This window comes from Harmonia axyridis, chromosome 4 (genome assembly GCF_914767665.1).
Source record: "Harmonia axyridis chromosome 4, icHarAxyr1.1, whole genome shotgun sequence".
NCBI classification, from domain to species: domain Eukaryota; kingdom Metazoa; phylum Arthropoda; class Insecta; order Coleoptera; family Coccinellidae; genus Harmonia; species Harmonia axyridis.
Genome location: NC_059504.1, coordinates 6,558,294 through 6,579,794, shown reverse-complemented (window position 1 = coordinate 6,579,794; position 21,501 = coordinate 6,558,294). Strand labels below are relative to the sequence as shown.

Sequence of the window (21,501 nt, the reverse complement as noted above, 5' to 3'; positions counted from 1 at the left end):
ACCGACGATACGTCGTTAATAGTTGCTAGTATACCTATTCTTGTACGCCGCTGATTTCGTCTTTAATGAGAGAATGTGGATGTTCGTGAGTTGCATTAGTTATCTGCCAACCCTCGTACGCTGGGCTATAAGGGCACCTTAGTGGGGAAGTTCGTGGATTTTATTCTCGGAAATGGAAGGATTGGTATGTACTTTTATCTGTTGTTTTCCCGTCTTACGTTCTGTTAGTGGAGTTTGTTGAATCTATTACCAGAAAGGATATGTCCTTTACGATCCTCTGATGATAAAGTTGGAACTCCCTTCCTGTTTCGTTGTTGTAGCTTTCAGTGCTCTGAAGAAGCTTTTAGATGAAGCGAAACGTCAGCTTAGTATCGAAAAAAGCTATTGCTTTATTCAAGCCAAAAACGTATATTTTGATATATACATTACCTTTGAGAAAACTCTTTAACATACTCTCAATTTTTAACAGCCTTTGTTTTGTTTCTGTAGATTACAACAATCGAGTTTTTACATCATCTTATTCAGCAGTGAACCTCTTTCATAATAACTTTTTTACCAATTCAAATACAATATATTCTTCAGCAAATATTCCCCTACTAAGATATTTTTCAAAGGCGGATTTACCCACTTACGATATATAGTAATAGACCAAATACACATCCTTGGGGTACTCCAAATATGTCCAGATCATGCAACAATTACTCTCATTTTGAACTGTCGGTGACTTTGATGGAATTCGATATTTATAAGAGAAAGAACTTTTCAAATGTTGAACTGTATCAGCCTTTAATTTTGTGCAAAACAAGTTTTATATTTACTATGTTTTTACTACCGATAGAATTTAATATTGAATATTTGTAACCGAGCAGTTTGAATTATAAGTTCATCTTCAAATGCTGAAGGTTCTACAAATAGTGCAGAATATTTATATGAATTCAGTTACAAAAAAGTGGTAGGAAAAACCAATAAAGGGATAGAAAATTCATTGAAAACGGAGAAAGTATTTTTGACCTTTATGTAAATGTCTAGAATTTTAAGTATTTTTGAACGCGTTGAAGATTTTGGGATAACACAGTTCTGTTTGTTCATTCATAATTTCGAAAATGTTTCTGCTCTCTAACTTATAAATTTCAATGTATTCCGAATAGTTGAGTCTCCTGCCTATTCTTTTCACATGTATAATTTTCATGTTATCAATTGTGGGGGTTGATAATTATCTATCCGATGTGTTGCAAACGTGGAGAATCACTTGTTTGGTAAAATTTAGTCCGTTAAATCTAGTTTTGAAAGAAACTTTTTGTCTATCCTTTTTATGTGTGTACAAGTTGACTCAAAAACTCCTGATTTACTTGTGTTTGGGGTTGAATCTTTTGCATTGAATAACAAAGATGACATTTTATTTATTTGTTTGAAGTCAATATTAAGGTTTAATTTGGAAAGACTACTTTTTCACTTCTATCAACGAAGTACGAGAGACAAATTATTTTTTCTTAATATTAACACATTTCTTCGATTTATGAGTTGTCAAAGTAAGTTAATACAGAACTCTTGAAGATTGAGTTTGTTTTTAACTGAATGGTAAGTAGTTATTACTAGAGTAACTACAAACGTTGAAGTTGTAATAAGAATATTGGAAGTGTAACTGTCGAACGAATCCGAATGACCTGAATCCTTGGGAAAAAGAAACAATTGCTCCCATTCAATGCTTCATAAAGGTAATGTGTAGAAGCAATTTTTCCAGAAAATGGATGATTTACTCCGTTCGACCTCTTAACAGAATGGCCTCATCAATTACCATCGTTGTTTCCCAAATCAGCTCGAAAGTAGGTATAGGTAATTAATGAAATTGATTACCGATACCGAATCACTTATATTATTCTTGGGAAGCATGCAAATTAGATTTATGATATATGTACTACTGTGTCAAAAAGAGACAGGGAATTGGTAGATTAATCACGAAATATATGTTATTCACCCAAATGTTGCCAATAAAGCAAATAATGGATTTCTTTTCACTATTTTATACCTTAACAGGCCAATTGAAAAGTCCCAGGTCTACCATAGTAAAACACATTTTTTTGGCAAAATTCGATTTTATTATTCAGCATAGTTGCCTTCGAGGGCGATTATAGCGATCTACCAACTTTTCGATACCATTTTTGTAGTATGATTTGTCTTTCGCTTCAAAATAGGCCTCAGTTTCGGCTATTACTTCTTCATTGGCTCTGAATTTCTTTCCAGCGAGCATTCTTTTGAGGTCAGAACAGGAAAAAGTAGCTGGGGGCCAGATCTGGCGATTACGGTGGATGCAGAAGCAATTCGAAGCCCAATTCATGCAATTTTGCCATTGTTTTCATTGATTTATGACACAGCGCATTGTCTTGATGAAAGAGCACCTTTTTTTCTTTAAATGGGGCCGTTTTTTAACGATTTCATCTTTTAAACGATCCAATAACGCTATATAATAATCGCTGTTGATGGTCTGGCCCTTTTGGAGGTAATCAATGAATATTGCGCATTCCAGAATACTGATGGCATAACCTTGCCAGCTGACTGTTGTGTTTTTCCTCGTTTTGGATTCGGTTCATCATGTGCAGTCCACTCAGCTGACTGTCGATTGGACTCCGGAGTGAAAAGATGGAGCCATGTTTCAACCATTGTCACATATCGACGCAAAAAATCAGGTTTATTGGACTTAAACAGCTTCAAACACTGCTCAGAATCATTAACACGTTGTTGCTTTCGATCAATTGTGAGCTCGCGCGGCACCCATTTTGTACACAGTTTGATATGATGTACATGTTCAGATAATATCTTCACAATGTCTGCTATCTCGATCAACTTCACTTTACGGTCATTCAAAATTATTTTGAGGTCTTTTTTAATTTTTACATCAGTGACAGCCTTTTTTATGCGTCCATAGCATTCGCCGTCGTCGGTGCTCATATCACCTCGTTTAAACTTAGCATACCAATCAATGATGGTTGATTTTCCTGGTGCAGACCCCGGAAACTCTTCAATATTTTGCTTCAACTGTATTTTTTCCCTTCAAAAGGCATTATTTTATCAGCACACGAAATTCTTCTTTCTTTTTCGTCATTTTTCAAATAACAAAAGTAGCTACACTCACAACACAATATCTCACAAATTAATAGTCGGACTACTGTCAAATTTTGACATGTATCGTTTGAAGGTTGGTACTTCCTAAAAATCATATGGATATAATACTAGCACCGCCATCTGTGCATCAGACCGGTGACTTTTCAAATGGCCTAATACATGGGAGGTTTGAAGAATGGGAAGATGACACCATACCGGCAAAATTAGGTTAACGAACTAAATCTCAATGAAGTTTGTAGTTCATTTTCTCTTGAACCCTTTGGCCGACTTTAGCAGCTATTTTTTTCTAATTGTTGCTTAATTTTGGTTTACACTCAGATGTTGCCTCATCTGTTCCTACATTTCCTCTTTTTATTTATTGCAAAATAACAGCATTTCATGAAAGTTTCTTCCTTATTTCTACTCAACTCACCTACACTAGGCCAAACATCTGATATGAAAAAAAAACTTTTCAATTGGCCTAATTAAGCTTTGTTTTTCATGCAAAAATACTGGATTTCTCTTCACTTTTTCACACCCTATATCGATTGGATGTGCAGCGAGTTCGGTTATTTCTCTCTATGAATTCAAAATGAGCAATAAATCGAATCAGCATAAATTTTCCAATTCTCCCTCGTAAGCCTAGCTAACCTAACTTACTTCTCTCACTTCGTGACCTCCCTCAAGTCTCTAAGATTTAAATCTCGGCCGACAAATTCCATCCTGGACCCAGCGAAGTGCGAAGACGTCGCCAATAGCAAAGTTTTGTCCGATCTCCCTGAAGTTCGAGTCACTCTGCCGGTTTGTGAGCTGTCAACGTAACGAAAAAGTTTGGAGAGCTGAGATCCCAACTGTGTACGTCGAAAGGCCAAGCCTACTATGTTTTCGCGCACGTTTCGCGTGTCGTCGTCCGTTTTCTACCCTTCGGTGAGATTTTATCTGGGGTTTTAATACGCTTTTATGTCCGCCAGAATTGAATGGACTCGTTGGTTTGGCATTATCGCTGATGGTGTAGGACTGTGTAGGTATTATTCCTCGATTAGTGGAGGCTAGGATGTTTGTTTTTGTGGTTAATTGTTAAGGGATGTTTTGTTCTTGTGGTTTGGAGAAATTGCGTCAACTCATCTCTTTGTAGAGTGTTTTTGTTAAATGACGTTTTTTTGATGTGATTCCAAACCTTTCCTGAAGAAATTTCAACTGAACAATTTCTCTTTTTTTTTTTCTTTCAAAATACAAGGTTAAAACTATTTAGAGGGGCACTACAGGGATATCGAAAACCGTTAGAAATAGAGGGTGGCTTGAATTACAAAAAAGTTGCGATATTTGGGGATTAGTGTGTTGGTGTCAACAGATCCGAAATATCTCCCATGGTTCCCGAGATATCTCGAAAAAACTGAAAATCGATATTTTCTTCTTTTTCTGTATATCTCATTTGTTTCTGGAGATAACTTCACGAAAATCGGTTTGTAATCATTATCCAATATAGAGATTCTGATGTTGTCGTCTGATTTTTTCTGTTTTCCATTGTTTCAGAGACGCGATAGTCAATTCTTTTTCTTATGGAAGCCATAATGGTTTTTCTTATGATAAGGAAAAAAATTACGAATTTAACAATGTATCACACTCTACAAAAATATCGAGTCTAGGTACGCAAATTTTAAGAGTTGTTATGTGAAATCATCACTTGACTATCGCGTTTCTCAAACAATGGAAAACAGAAAAAATCTGAAGACACTATTAGTATCTCTATATTGGATAATGGCTATAAACCAAATTTCGTGAAGTTATCTCCAAAAAAAAGTTATACAGAAAAAAAAATTTCGATTGTTCAGTTTTTTTGAGATATCTCGGGAACAAATGGAAATATTTCGGATCTGTTCACAACAACACACTAATCCCTAAATAACGCAACTTTTTTGTAATTTGAGCCACCCTGTATGTCTAACGGTTTTCGAAATCCTTGTAGTGGTCCTCTAAATAGTTCTAACTCTGTAGATCGGGTATAAAGGCACTTGGGATCTTAGTTAGCATTGAATATCGCCAAGTTTTCGTCCCATGTGATCTTACAACCCATCCTATAGTTGTAGAGCGAGTAATTCGACTATCAAGCCGCAAACGTGACTATCCCCACTTCGCCATTGAAAGAGAACACTAGTGAACACCCAGTATTTGTGAGGAAAAATAGAAAAATTGATCAATTGAAATTTCTTCATGAAAGGTTTGGAATCATTTCAACAAAATGTCATTCAACAAAAAATACTGTAGAGTTGACGCGATTTCTCAGTCTCAATACACCAAACCGTAAAAACAAAACATCTCTTTACAATTAACCACAAAAACAACCGTATCACACGTATCGTCGATACTGAATGGCTTGTAAACAAAGAATGAATTAGCTAATTAAGATTGTTCCAACATAAAAAAAAATTAGACTAGTTGCAAAATTTATTGAACAACCCATGTATACTCTCAAAATTTCAACGCGGTAAGATTTGTTATCACTGAAATATTAGTTTGCTTTCATAACTTTGGAAAAAATAATTTTATTTCTCACTCACATAGACAGGAAGACATTGATCAATTTCTTAATGAACCTCAATATGATAATCTCTCAATAGTTATCTGTAGTCTCACTAGAATTCAAATAATTCAGACATTGTGCAAATATCAAACATAAATTTCATCGTCTATTTGACGCCACTAATTTCAAATAATTGTACCAAAATCAGGATAATAATTTTTCATTCATTTCAAGCTACCAATGTAAGAAATCATTCTTTAACGACTATTCCACTATCAGTTCATAACAGTCATGTAGTGGTGATCCACAAAAACTTAAGATTACGAAAACTAGACAATTATAAACAGTTTATGAAATCCTAACTATGTGAATAATGTCAAGGATTTCGAACTATAAGTCATGCCAATTTTTAATCAAGGGATTATGTCATTAAATACTATAAACATATTTACTTTAATGAATCCATAAATGACGAAGTTTGTATTTGTAATAGAATCATTTTGAATGAATGCATACATTATTCTTGATACTGTAGATATCAAAAGCGAGGAACAGAATTCATACTCTTTTCCATATAAAGGGTGTTTTTTTTAGAGCTATAGAGCTTTAAATTGCAATAAAACAACGATGGATTATTCGATTGACATGAATTTTATTTATCTGCAAGATAATCTTGTAGCATTACATTTTAAATATGATTTCTGGCATATGACCGCCACGGCTGGCTCGGATGTAGTCCAATCTGGACGTCCAATTTTCGGTGACTTGTTCCAACATTTGTGGCCATATATCGGCAATAACACGGCGAATGTTGTCTTTCAAATGGTCAAGGGTTTGTGGCTTATCCGCATTGACCAATGACTTTACATAGCCCCACAAAAAGTAGTCCAGCGGTGTTACATCACAAGATCTTGGAGGCCAATTCACAGGTCCAAAACGTGAAATTAGGCGGTCACCAAACGTGTCTTTCAATAAATCGATTGTGGCACGAGCTGTGTGACATGTTGCGCCGTCTTGTTGGAACCACAGCTCCTGGACATCATGATTGTTCAATTCAGGAATGAAAAAGTTAGTAATCATGGCTCTATATCGATCACTATTGACTGTAACGTTCTGGCCATCATCGTTTAAAAGTTTTTTCACCTACCCAATACTTAGAAGATCTCAAAAAATGCCCCAGTTGAATAAATTTATGCGTTTCTGCTGTTCAAACCCGGGACTTATTGACTAAAATGTTATTTATCATATTTTTTTTTAATTTAAGGTTGGCTCTGCTAATGGCATAGCCCTTCAGCTCTATGGTCCCCATATCCAGCCACGACACTGTGTCATAACCAACACCGATGGTGTAACTTCCCTAACTCCTTGTCACGCAGATGCTCACACGTATGTCAATGGTCAAAGGATACATCAGACCACAATTTTGACTCATGGTAGTTTGGTCAAATTCGGCAACAGCAATACCTACAGATTTTTGGACCCATCGCAAGAGGAGAGAACAAGACATGCGGGTGGTATGCCTGATTCTAACAGGATATATGACAGGTTCGTTCTGGTCTTCTTTCTTGGAGCTCGAAAAAACAATTTTGTTACTTTTGATGTCACCGCCTTGCATTTATGCACTGGTTGTCATAGCTTCTCCACCAGATTTGATATTTCCAACTTCTTGGTTGGACATTTTTTTAATTCAAACTGAAAGCCTGAAGAAATAATGAAAACACATTCACATGTTGGTATGTTCAAATAAAATCGAAACAAGTTGGCGTTGTTTCAAGAAGTTATGACATCCATGTTCTTGTTTACTGCATCTTTATTTTATTTTGCTTTTATCGCATGTGCAGCAAATCTACTAGACCACAAAGTCCTTCTGAAAGTAATCAGAGAAATATCGTTGAGACAACGTTCGATATAGAAGGAAACGTTGAGACGATTTCGTTAGCTAGTGGTGCTAAAGAAGACAGTAGATCTGTAGGGTCATCTTCAGAAAACAGGTCAGTACTATTAATCATTTTATGTTGCTTTCATTGTTTGTATTGTATTAAACATTCTTTTTGATATCGTCATTTTTGTTTTATTATCGAGTTTGTAAGCCAAGGTTGTCTAATGCTCGATCCTTTTTTAGAGTAAGCGGTTTAGATCGTTATCCAAGGGGTCAGGATCCCATTTTACCGGCAGTTTTAGAATTTCCTGAAGAACCGCAAGAGCAGTTTTTAGCACGAGTGATTACACATTTAGATGTGACAACTCCCACTTTCCGACTAGCTCCTGCATACACACTGTACCTTTGTGCTAGATATAGAGCGTCTACGCATTATCGACCTGAACTTACCCCAATGGAAAGGGCGCATAAATTGACTTTGTTGTTGCAACACGCAGCCATGCTCATTAGGTATGCCTTCATTTTTTGCCATACCAACCTTCAAAACGTTATCGAATTTTTTTTTTCAAGGCACACCATACAAGATCGCAGTACTGAAATCACATCACAAGCCTTCTGGTTGGCCAACGCCAGCGAGTTGCTTCATTTTCTCAAATCTGACAGGCACGTCAGTGCTTTCTCCATACAAGCTCAAGACACTCTAGCTGATGCAGTCCAATTAGCCTTCAAGAACCTCGTTGCTTGTTTGACTGACGAGTTGAATGGCGCGTTGAGCTACTTCGTAACGATGGGTGGGGATGACCATCCAAGGGAAGTTGTAAATGTGTTGAGCAATGCCATGAATCTCTTGAGGAAATGTAGAGTGAATGCAGCTCTAACAATCCAGCTGTTTTCTCATCTGTTTCATTGGATATCGGCGAAGGGATTGTATCATATCATCAGCAACAGCAATCTTTGTACCAGAAACTTTGGACATCGGATGTTCAACCGGCTGAGGAATCTACAAGCATGGGCGGAGAGTCAGGGCTTAGAGTTGGCTGCGGAATGTCACTTGGCGAAGATACTGCAGTGCTCCCATTTACTCCAAGCCCCGAAAAACTCCCCTGAAGATCTTGCGAATTTGTCTGCGGCTTGTTTCAAACTGAACTCTATGCAGTTAGGTGCTTTACTTATGCAGTACAAAGGTAGGTGGAGAGCTATTAAACCATTGTCAGTTCTTGATGTCTGATTTTGTTTCAGCTGAACCAGGAGAGAAAATTGCTTCTCCCTCACTTCTGGAACAAGCTTCCAAAGCTGCGGAAAGTGTTGCGGATGAGTTGGCCAGGGCGGAAGGTCGAGAAATAACTTTATACGATGACCCTGCTCCGCCTCTTCAGCTGTTATTGCCTGATGATGGATTCAGCTGTGATGTAGTTCAAGGTGTTCCGCCTGGCTTAGCTGATTTCTTGCATCCTCTCCAAGCATCCGGTTTGTGCAGATTGGCAGCTCAACCCACCAGCTCGGGTCATTGGACAGTATACATGAATGTGCCAAGACCTCCAAGTGCATTGAGCAGTTCTCAACCAGAGGTAATAACATTACTAGATCAATTACAGAAAAATGAGATAGTAATCGATCAAATGAACTATCATGTCAGTTACATCACTGTTAATGTATTAAAGTATGAATAAAGTTGTATTTTACTTATTACACTCATTTTCATGTCGATTATGTTAACAGCTTCTCTTCTTATGTACAGGTACAGGTCATTCGTTTGCATAAAACTGGAGGTGGTATGGGCCTATCAATAGTTGCAGCTAAGGGTGCTGGTCAAGAAAGATTGGGTATTTACATTAAATCTGTGGTTCCTGGAGGCGCAGCTGATAGAGATGGGAGATTAGCTGCTGGAGACCAGTTGTTGTCCGTCGATGGACAGTCTTTGTTGGGTATCACTCAAGAAAAAGCTGCCGAGTTCTTAGTTAGAACGGGCAGTATCGTCACTTTGGAGGTTGCAAAAGGAGGAGCTGTCCATCACGGATTAGCTACACTGTTACAGCAGCCTAGTCCCACTCCTCATAGAGGTGAGTCCTTGGTTAATTCAGTTTCATAAAATTTATCTTTGATTGATATCATAACCTATAAACTTCATATTTCACTGAAAACCGGAAGTGTGACAAGTCAGGATCTAATGCGCATGTATATTTAAAAAGAATCATTTCAATCTTAATATCTGATACGATTTGTAACCCAACTTTTCTGTTTTCGATCTTCCCGTGAAATTTAAAAGTCATCTCGAACTTGAAAATTCGAATTCCCAATTTATCAATTAATTATTCTAGTGATTAATATAAAATATAATAATATAGAGATCCAAAATCGAGGGAAGATTAAAATCATTTTTTTTTGTCTAATTAAAGTTGAAATTCGGTGTAAAAACTCAAAGTTGATAAGTTCGAAATGGTTTTAAATTTTAGAAACTACTGAAGAAGTACAACTTCTTCTGACACAAATGTTCTATTGAATAATGAAATTATTGAATCTCTTCGATCAGATACCTGTGTACTTAATCAAAGTATGTTTTTCAGCTGTTATTTGTATCTGCGGTTATTTATGTAAGAAATCTTTTTTTGGAAAACTTCGAGGATGATAAGGAATTGTTTATTTATTGATATAACATCCCTAGCTTTCAAAGTTTCTTATCATCCTCAATTTATGTATTCAGCGCTAGCGCCCTCACGAGTTGAATTGAAATATTAATTGCTATATGCGCTAGTCTATATTTGCTTACTCTTGTGTTTCTCTTGCACATGCAGCATCGGATACAAACTACTACAAACAACACTTCGGTGGTTCCCAGGAGTCTTTGTTGAGTCTCAACAGCTATAAGATATTTACACCCCCTGCAGTCAGGCCAAAGAACAACGTATTTTTCAATTCTGCAGATAATTTGTACAAAACTCGAAAATGCAAACTGACAATTCCACGTATCGAGATTGAATGTGAACCTGTTTTCAGCGTCCAAGTCACCGATTTCAGCGAACCCTGTCCCAAAAATGTCACGCTCACTTATGATGAATCTGGAACTAATTTAGAAATCAATTTACCAAATGAAAATGATAACAGTAAATCTCGAAAAGATAAAACTAGTGACTTTGTGCAGAAAAAGAGTTACTCGATAGAGGTAAATGAAATTCCAAGTATTACCATCGATTCTGTAAATGAGACTGATAAATTTTTGAGCATAAGAGCTAGGAAAATCAAACAGCAACGTGCTCTATCGAGCTCTCTTCAGGACGTATCTAGTTCCACTTCCAGCATTAGTAGTTGCGTCCATGAGTCTCATTTAGATTTGAGCCAAATAGATGGTGAGTGTGCGTCTATATCAAATAAAAATTGGAAATCGCCAGATGAGCTTCGATTTAGGGAGATAACTGGCTCTGATAAATATGATTCTAAGGCTGTCAGTTTTCCTGAGCTCTCTAAGGTCAAAGGTATGCCCAGTAGAAGCCATAGCATCAGTGATGAACATCTGAACGATAAGTTAACTGAATATGAAAGATTAGAAATACTGAAACTACTTCATGACTGGAGTCTGTATGGATCTGATTCAAAGTGCGATTTTAACATTTCTCTTGATAAAAATAGAAGGTCATCGGAATTAGATCCCTTAGAGAAAGAGGATGTTGAATGGTCAGCTAGAAGTTCGAAGGATTTTAGTATGAGTAGAACTAAATATAGTTCAGAACCAAATTTATCACCTGTTAATTCTAAAAAAAATAAAGATGAATTTATAGTTATCGCTAAATATAATTCGGAAGGTAACTTGAACAGTAACATTAACAAGGATTTATTACATAAATGTGAATTCCGAAATTGCATATTCAATATTGACACCAATTTGGACGGTGGGACCAAAAATCCAGAACTAATGAAAGAAGACCAAAAGGTAGATAATAATATTAATAAAACTGTGAAAAAAAATATGGAACAATTTAATGAGAAAGGATGTCTTAGTAATATAACCAATTTTCCTAGAAGAATAAGCAAAATTGACGATTCAAGTAGGAGAAACAGTGAAATAATACAAACCAAAACATTCAACAGTCAATTGGTCAGATGTGATAGTTTAGAAAGATTAACTCTCATTCAAAAAAATATAAGAAACAAACATGTCCCACATAAAAAATTTCCTGATGCTTATATAGTTAAAAGAAATAGTATTAAAAGTAATTCACCGAAAAACAAAAACAACGAAAATCAGAACAAATCGAAGAAAGCGATGGTTCAACAGAAAAAATATTTGCCCAAAACGTGGAAAAGCTGTTCTGACATAAAAACCAAGAAAACGATAAGAAAATGTTGCAAACTTGCTAAGAAATCTTGTCCTATGATGAAGGGACAGACTGAAGAGCCACGGAAGGCGCAAAGTTGTGCTGATTTTGATCAGGACACTTTGGAGCACGCTGCTAGGTTAGCTGAATTGAAGAGTTTGCGCATTGGCGCTTTTGATCGTAAGATTACGATTACTGGATGTTGCACACCAGCATATAATTTTATCATTTTCACAATCATGAGTCTCACTTATTTGTCATTTCCCTTAATGCTTTTTCAATCGAATATCCTGTCAAAAAATAGCTAAACTCACGATTACAATGTTATTCAATGAAAAATTTTAACTTAACATTCGAGAAAAATTGTATATTTCAATTGGAAAAGCTATTTTTATTGGCTGCATTATATGTGTTTTCATTTATATAATTTGGAGCTTCTGTATTATTCTCTCCTATTGATTAAATTAAGTTGCATTTAGATTGAACTCCTGTTGTGCTTTTTGAATTAGATTAATGTGTGCTACCCTTTCAATCTCTTTTTTAATTATCCCCTTCTATTCTTAGGGCCTCGACGAATGTCTGAGAGAGATCTTCCTTCGAAGGTAGATTCAGAGCGTACAATTCCTTCTTCGAAGTCGGTGCCAGCTCTTCATCACATTTCACCAAATTCTGAACAGATTCGACCTAGCCACGATGTTTTCAATCCTGGATATAGTAGAACATCTTCAAATAATAGTATTAATACGAATAGTGTAGCTCAGATTCCCCAAAATGCACCCATAAATAGTTCAGCTCTAAGAAGCAGATCTACGCACAATTTGTTACAACAAGACAATGGCTTCTATCAGAACTTAAGTGTTTACAGGAATAAAATGCCAAATCAATTGGGAGACAGGTAAGTCGATTTATTTTTGGAATAGAGTGGCCCAAATATACAGAAAGAACAACAATTAGTATTGGTTTTAATAGTTTCAGTTTATTAAATGAATAAACAATATAAATTCAGAATTCTGAATCGAACATGTACATTCGTATACAAAATTTAATAGTATATTCTGAAACAAGTTACAGAATGGGCTCCTATTCCAACACGAAAGCGAAATTGAGTGCTGGACTTCCTTCTGCAACGAGTATTGGACAATATTTTCTCTATTTCAGTCAAGTTTTGTGAAATATTGTCGAAATTCAATGAAAAATTCTGATTATACATCCTAGTGACTTTTGTTTATTGTATCTTGGCAGTTGGTGTGACTGTTACGAAAATTGACAGATTACGAAATTTGAATTTGAATCGTATGTTTCGAATTCTGAAATAATTTATAATTATGCTTTAAATTCGTGAATTATGTCTGAGAAAATCGATTTAACACCATCAGAATCAAGACAAATTGCAGATAATGTTGCAAATCATTCCACAATATCCAAATTATATTATATTGACAATTATTGACATTTGTTGAAATTTGATATGATCAGAAGTCAGTGTAGACAACCGCAAAACGAAAAATGTAACTGAAAACAATGCTTTAATGAGTTCATTACTGTTGAGCACTGTTTTTAGTACTGTAATGAACTCATCACGATACTGACATAGAGAAATACATATTTCAATATGTTTCTGGATGTACTTTTCTCTATACAACTTAAAATCAAAGACTGTTGAAGTAACTATTTTTTTTTTTTTTTTCAGAACTTCTGCTTTGAGAAGCTCGCAAAACTCCCTACAATCTAGTAATAATTCCCAAAGACCAGCTTCTGCATATTACCCACCACCAAACACAAATTCTCAGAGTCGGATGAATTTACATCAGTCAATTCCAAATCTGAAAAGTCCTCCTTCGATGCACAGACTTCTACAAAGCGAAGATACTAGATCAGGCTCTTTTCCCAACGTTAACCATCAACAATTTCCTCCAACTTCGTATCAAACTACGCATAATACAGTACCGAACTATTCTCCAGGAATCAATCCAAGACACGAAGAAGTAAATAGTAAATATTTCACGTATGGAGGACATCCTGGTCAAACCCATGGAAACTCTCATTTCATGGGCAACGCTTTACAACAACCGTTAAATATTCAAGCTAACGGTCATCGACACGAAGAGCGATACTCAAATAACGGATCTGGGTTACTCAGAGAAGATGTTTTCAGACATTCGCAAGGTCTTCGTCACGATGACATGATGAGATATCCAAGCGTATCGAATATTCGGTTGTCCGAATCCCAGATGCAACAGAACAGGATACAGGAAGATTTCAACAGGTTGAACGAATTGAGAGCTTCAAAGAGTGAAGATATGCTGAAACAACATCACATCAACAATTCATACCATGGTGGTGATATTATGAACTACTCCAATAACAGCGGAATGAAGAGCCATGAGAGCAGTATGAAAATGGATTCACCTCAATTGAGACAAAGTACGGATATATTGCATCACAGATTTAATAACGAACAGATGAACAACTTGAGGGGACAAGCGAAATTGGCAGAAATGGGAGAGGAAGTCAGAAGACGACAAAATAGAGCTGTGCCGCCTTACACACAAGCGTCGCACTATTCCAATCAGTTTCACAATCAGAGTGGCCCGTCATACTCTAACTCTCCAAATTACAATGTGAGCATGATGCATAACACTCAAAGTATGCAGAATCTCAACTTGAATAGTTCAAATTACCCCTTAAGTCCCACATACGGCAATCAAAGTGGAAACGTACCTTCTTCTCCTACTTCATACAAATCACCTCCTGTATCTAAAATCACTAAAAAGCAAGAAGATGTACCTGAACCTCCCCCAACAAGTACGCATCCACTTTATTCTGCAAGTGCTCAAGATCCTCCAAAGATGTCGTTTTATCCAACCAACCCTACAGGTGAGAGCAAACAGAAGAATGTTTTTTATTATTTATTTATTTTTATTTCGTCTTGGTCTTTTCTTATTTTTAATATTTCCTAACATTTTATTTTGTCGCAGGCACAACCACTAAAACTCCGAAAGATCCCTGGGCGAGAGAAGAACAAGAACGACAGGCTGAGGCTCGTAGAGAGGCTGCTAGAATTTGGCAAGAGCAACAAATCAAAGAGCTACTTGCTCTTCCCCATAGGAATCCTCAACAAGAAGAACAACTAAGAGTGTTACAACTGGAAAGGGAATTCCAACGAAGAGCTTTGGAAGCAGAACAAGAAGATGAAGATACTGAAAAGGTATATTTCATCTATTTTCTCTAATTCTGTGGTTATTCCGTTCATTCTTCCACATCTTGTAGAACAAAATCGTGCGAGAATATATCAGAAACGCACAGTTTTCATGGTTATATTTTATTATTCTATGTTGGTACTCCGAACTTTCCGCCACGGCTTTATCTGTCAATTCATCAATTTGCCTTAAAGAAATCAGTTCTGCCAACCAACATTTTTTAATGCAAAAATCACTAAATTATATTTATGGAAATATTTCATTAATTTCAATGAAAATGCAATGAATTAGAGAAAATAATGTATAATACTCGTACAGAAGGCTCATTCTACCACTCGTTCATTCCAAAACTCGCCACTTCGTGGCTCGTTTTTGAATTTTGAACTCGTGGAAGAATATCAATGCCTTCTGCACTTGTATTATAAATAACTATTCTCAATCTACCATGATTTTCTGATGATACATTGTTGTTATAGGAAAGTTTATCGCCTCACATGCCTCAACCTGTCCAAAGCCAGACACAGGTAACCACTATACAAACTTCCACTGCTACAAGTCGAATAGAGGCTCCGCCCACATCGATACTGAAGCCTGGAGGTGTCAGTATGGGCCCTCCATCTAGCGGCTCTGAGAATAGCCAGAATTCACCGACCGAAGCAGCTGCTCCTCCGCCGCCTGAAAGGGGTTCCAGCTTTGCTGTCATGTCCATGAGAGCCAAGGAAAACATTAAACGTGTCTCTTTCAACGATACGAGTCCTACCACTCCACAACCTCCAAATACTCTTCATTTCGACGATTCCATTAGAGAAGATCCCAACGTATGTACTATATAACAAGCCAATTGAAAAGTCCCCGGTCTACCATAGTAAAACACATTTTTTTTGGCAAAATTCGATTTTATTATTCAACATAGTTGCCTTCGAGGGTGATATACCGATTATAGCGATTTTCCAACTTTTCGATATCATTTTTATAGAACTATTTGTCTTTCGCTTCAAAATAGGCCTCAGTTTCGGCGATTACTTCTTCAATGGCGCTAAATTTCTTTCCAGTGAGCATTCTTTTGAGGTCTGAGAACAGGAAAAAGTCGCTGGGGGTCAGATCTGGCGAATACGGTGGATGCAGAAGCAATTCGAAGCCCAATTCATGCAATTTTGCCATTGTTTTCATTAATTTGTGACACGGCGCATTGTCTTGATGAAAACAGCACCTTTTTTTCTTCAAATGGGGCCGTTTTTTAAAGATTTCATCTTTTAAGCGATCCAATAACGCTATATAATAATCGCTGTTGATGGTCTGGCCCTTTTGGAGATATTCAATGAATATTATACCTTGCGCATCCCAGAATACTGGTGCCATAACCTTGCCAACTGACTGTTGCATCTTTCCTCGCTTTGGATTCGGTTCATCGTGTGCTGTCCACTCAGCTGACTGTCGAGTGAACTCCATAGTGAAATGATGGAGCCATGTTTCATCCATTGTCACATATCGACGCAAAATTCAGGTTCATTGCACTTAAACAGCCACAAACACTGCTCAGAATCATTAACACGTTGCTTTCGATCGATTGTGAGCTCGCGCGGCAGCCATTTTACACACAGCTTTGTCATGTACAAATATTCGTGAATGATATGATCCACACGTTCAGATGATATCTTCACAATGTCTGCTATCTCGATCAACTTCACTTTACGGTCATTCAAAATTATTTTGTGAACTTTTTTTGATTTTTTCGTCGGTGACAGCCTTTTTTTTGAGCGTCCACTGCGTTTGCCGTCTTCGGAGCTCATTTCACCACGTTTAAACATGGCATACCAATCAATGATGGTTGATTTTCCTGGTGCAGACCCCGAAAACTCTTCATCAAGTCAAGATTTTTTTTTTAAATAAAAAAAGTAGTTACACTCACAACGCAATATCTCTCTTTGACTGCTGTCAAATTTTGACACGTATCGTTTGAAGGATGGTACTCACTGAAAATCATATGGATTTAATACTAGCACCGCCATCTGTGCATCAGACCGGGGACTTTTCAATTGGCCTAATATATTTGCAGATTATATTAGATAATAACAACTGCTGAATTTTTTTAGAGCTTCATTCGTCAAGCTGAATCAATGTTGGCATCTCCCACCACACCGACATCGCCTGGTGGCGTTCTTAACAACACACCTGGTGTTATCGGTGCCCAAGAAGTGTACAAAGACCCTCGTGCCAAAAGGTTAGCGGAACAAGCGCAACAGAAGAATGTTGCTTCGCCTGTCCCTGAAAAATTATCCTTCAAGGAAAAGATGAAGATGTTTGCTATGGAAAGTGGTGAGAATAGCTCGTTCAAAGATAAAAGCAAGATAAGTAAAGCTCAGAGAGAAATAGACGGTCTAGGTACTAATCAGAACCAATCAGGAATGGTACATTGATAAGTAGCTCACTGTCTAACTTTGGCCTTACGTAAACACTTAATTCAAAATTGAACCATCATAATTCGTGAATTTTTCCAACTCAATCCCTAAAAAAATGCTCTTTCATTCTTCATTTCTTATAATTTTGAACCTTAATCTTAACAGTACCATCCAGAAGGAGAGACCAAATATTTATAAAACCAAGTTCCTGAATTTATAACTTTACATGAAATACTTGGACCAAGTTGAACCTTATATTTTGTCGAATATATTCTTGGAACTATATAATCCAATTATCTTTTGGCACCATATCCCTTTGAATAAAAAAAAAGATACTTCAAAAATTTATTGGTGCGGAAAAGTGTGATAAGTTAGGTGCATATAAAAGTGGATAATATGTAATATTAATTCCTGCTGAAATTCCCCTATTGGAAAAAATTAGAAAAATTCTAAAATCTTATTTAATAACCTCAAAATTCTAAGGATTTAATAAAGTATTTCCATTCTAAGTGCCCCGGAACAAATACTTGTAGAGATATATTATGTAAATAATTCATCACAGAATATTCCTTGAATACATCTTGTTTTACATAGATCTTCTAAATTTTTGATGTTAAATAATATTTACTGGCAAATTTGCTGTAAAGGCTTTACTAAATTGTAGTTCCCATTGATAATTATTGATATATTTGTACCGTCCAAGTTGCAGCTTATCATTGTACAACGAGGCTAATTTTAACTGAATGAATCTAGTTCATATTTTTTCATTTCAATTATGTAGAGAAAATTATACAGGGTGGCCATTTGAAAACGAAACAGACGAGATTACAGACGAAATAAAGTTTTTCGATAGAAATGCTCGGACAGGTCGATTTCTGTTTCGAGGGGGACAACTTAAGATGTAGGTTACGGACGCATAGCGCTTCAACCCTTGCTACTACAACCCTCACCCCCAAATTTCGAATAGGGAAGATGGGGTGAGTGATACCTCATTTGAAAGGTATTTTTATACTGATTTCAGCACAGTAATTGTTTTTTCATTTTATGCATTAGTTCTCGAAATATTCTTAACTAAGTATTTGAAAATGAAGTAGTGTTTTCATGGCACTTGTAGTGTTTTGTGAAAAATCGACATTTTGAGCTTCAAAACAACCATGACTGTGGCTTCCTTCCTAACTAACTAACGCATGAATATTTCGAAAAATAATGCATAAAATGAAAAAACAATTACTGTGCTGAAATCAGTATAAAAATACCTTTAAATTGAGGTATCACTCACCCCATCTTCCCTATTCAAAAATTGGGGGTGGGGGTTGTAGCAGCAAGGGTTGAAGCGCTATGCGTCCGTAACCTACATCTTAAGTTGTCCCCCTCGAAACAGAAATCGACCTGTCCGAGCATTTCTATCGAAAAACTTTATTTCGTCTGTAATCTCGTCTGTTTCGTTTTCAAATGGCCACCCTGTATAAATTTGACATTAATAGAGAACTTTCCTTTGGAAATAATATTGTAACATAATATAAAGATTATTTTTTGTCGTTTTATATATATGATGAATATATCCTTCTAAATGATAAGAGCAATATATTGCACATAATAAGGACCAATGTTAATAGTATACATAAATATATTCCTACAATATTATATTCTTATGACATTCCCATATCATCTTATTGTTTATTTACCTTTATAACTTTGGATCTACCCTTTTCATTTCAGAATTATGTTGATATATAGAATAATCTATGAGCAATATGTATATTCAATTATAAATTAGATGATATAGATAGTGTATATAACTTTGTATATTGTAGGTTACACTTATTTTATTGCCTCAGATTATAATTATTTTTAAGGCTTCCTTTCAAACTTATTATTCTATGTGAGAACACAAATATATATATATTTAAAAATTAACTTTGCTGTTTTTTTTTTTAGAGAAGAGCACCTTTGAATCGGTAGGGGTGCCATAATTTGCGATCTCTGATTAGCCGAATTTCGATCTCACCGTAAAATTTTCCATACCTAACCCTTAGAAAATTGAAAAAAAATAAAAGTTCCTTCGTAGGAACATTGTATAAGGTGTGTGAATAAGTCTTTCCCGTTTTTTTTCAAATTTTGAGCCTTTATTGTGAAAAAATGGTTACAAATGAATTATTGAAAGTATTGGCCATCGCTAGCTACAACTATTCCCCATCTTTCTGGCAACATACGAATCCCGTTGCGAAAAAATTCGACCGGTTTGGCCTCTATCCAGTCATCCACCCATTTTTTGGCTTCCTCGTAGGAATGGAAGTGCTGGTCAGCCAGGCCATGCGTCATCGATCTGAAGAGATGGTAATCAGACGGAGCAATGTCTGGACTATACGGCGGGTGGGGTAGGACTTCCCATTTGAGCGTTTCTAAGTATGTTTTCACCGGCTGTGCAACATGTGGGCGAGCATTGTCATGTTGCAAAATAACTTTGTCGTGCCTGTCGGAGTATTGTGGCCGTTTTTCTCGCAGTGCGCGGCTCAAACGCATCAATTGTCGTCGATAGACCTCGCCTGTGATCCTTTCATTCGGTTTCAGAAGCTCATAGTAAACCACACCTAGCTGGTCCCACCATATACAGAGCATGAGCTTGGCGCCATGAATATTTGGCTTGGCCGTCGATGATGATGCATGGCCGGGTAGTCCCCATGATTTTCTTCGCTTCTGATTATCGTAACGGATCCACTTTTCATCGCCAGTCACGATACGATGCAGAAAACCCTTTCTTTTATGTCGCTGAAGCAGCTGTTCGCAAGTGAAAAAACGCCGTTCGACGTCTCTCAGCTTCAGTTCGTACGGCACCCAATTTCCTTGCTTTTGGATCATTCCCATGGCTTTCAAACGCTTGGAAATGGTTGTTCGGTCAACTCCCAATGCTTCAGCAAGTTCTTCTTGCGTTTGACACGAATCTTCATCAAGCAAAGTCGCCAATTCTTGATCTTCAAAGATTTGCGGCCGCCCGGAACGCTCCTTGTCTTCCACGTCGAAATCGCCACTTTTGAAGCGTCGAAACCATCCGCGAACACTTGAATCATCGACACAACCTTCTCCATAAGCTTCCTGAAGCAACCGATGCGCCTCGGCAGCAGATTTCTTCAAATTGAACCAATAAAGTGAAACTTCCCGCAAATGACGTCGACTCGGCTCAAATTTCGACATTTTCACGATTTCAAAAATTTATGATGCGAAAAAATTTCAACTAATGTGTTAGTGTGGAATTGTTGACAGATGAATAAGCTTTGATTATGACATATGTAACCATTAAATACTCGCACAGTATTGGTGGCGCCATCTCTTACAAAAAACGGGAAAGACTTATTCACACACCTGATATCATTTTATTGATTGACTCGACTATGTAGATCACGAAAATGCTGACAGTTAGGCAATCAGAACATTATTCCAGAAATTTTAGGTAAAAATTTGAAATTTTCAAGGAAAAAAATGATAATATACAACTTCTTCTGGATGCAAGCTACGCCCTTGAAACCTCAGTATGTTTTAGATCGTAACTTGATGTTTGAAAAGCTTTTTATTTGAGGTGTCTACGACGAATAATTCAGGAGATATAACGGTTTTTGGGGGGGGAAATTCAATTTTTTCCCAAATTTCGAGTTCAAATTCCCTCAAAACCGGGAGCTCTGCGAAGAATCGGTGAGCGATGCCATAATGTACGATCTCTGATTAGCCGAATTTTGATCTCACCTGAAAAATTTTTTGTCGAAAAATTTTCCATACCTAACCCTTAGAAAATTGAAAAAAAATAAAAGTTCCTTCCTAGGAACATTGTATCATTTTATTGATTGACTCGACTATGTAGATCACGAAAATGCTGGCAGTTAGGCGATCAGAACATTATTCCAGAAATTATGGGTAAAAATCTGAAATTTTCAAGGAAAAAAATGATAATATACAACTTCTTCTGGATGCAAGCTACGCCCTTGAAACCTCAGTATGTTTTAGATCGTAACTTGATGTTTGAAAAGGTTTTTATTTGAGGTGTCTACGACGAATAATTCAGGAGATATAACGGTTTTTGGGGGGGTAAATTCAATTTTTT

The 21,501-nt window shown here is 36.6% G+C and overlaps 1 protein-coding gene across 3 annotated transcripts in view; it reads left to right on the top strand.

Moving 5' to 3' along the window:
* Positions 1 to 18,198, top strand: part of LOC123678056 (afadin) — a 132,940-nt gene extending 114,742 nt beyond the window's left edge. The window contains exons 8-19 of one of the 3 annotated variants that reach the window (XM_045614831.1): positions 6,885 to 7,165; positions 7,462 to 7,611; positions 7,743 to 8,009; positions 8,070 to 8,683; positions 8,739 to 9,067; positions 9,238 to 9,559; positions 10,292 to 11,989; positions 12,374 to 12,704; positions 13,500 to 14,686; positions 14,788 to 15,017; positions 15,486 to 15,827; positions 17,103 to 18,198. In XM_045614831.1, the coding sequence (XP_045470787.1) occupies positions 6,885 to 7,165; positions 7,462 to 7,611; positions 7,743 to 8,009; positions 8,070 to 8,683; positions 8,739 to 9,067; positions 9,238 to 9,559; positions 10,292 to 11,989; positions 12,374 to 12,704; positions 13,500 to 14,686; positions 14,788 to 15,017; positions 15,486 to 15,827; positions 17,103 to 17,426 (6,075 nt within the window). In that variant the 3' untranslated portion in view covers positions 17,427 to 18,198. The remainder of the gene's footprint in view (positions 1 to 6,884; positions 7,166 to 7,461; positions 7,612 to 7,742; positions 8,010 to 8,069; positions 8,684 to 8,738; positions 9,068 to 9,237; positions 9,560 to 10,291; positions 11,990 to 12,373; positions 12,705 to 13,499; positions 14,687 to 14,787; positions 15,018 to 15,485; positions 15,828 to 17,102) is intronic. The other 2 variants (XM_045614829.1, XM_045614830.1) reach the window with 2 other exon arrangements.
* The last annotated feature ends 3,303 nt before the right edge of the window (positions 18,199 to 21,501 follow it).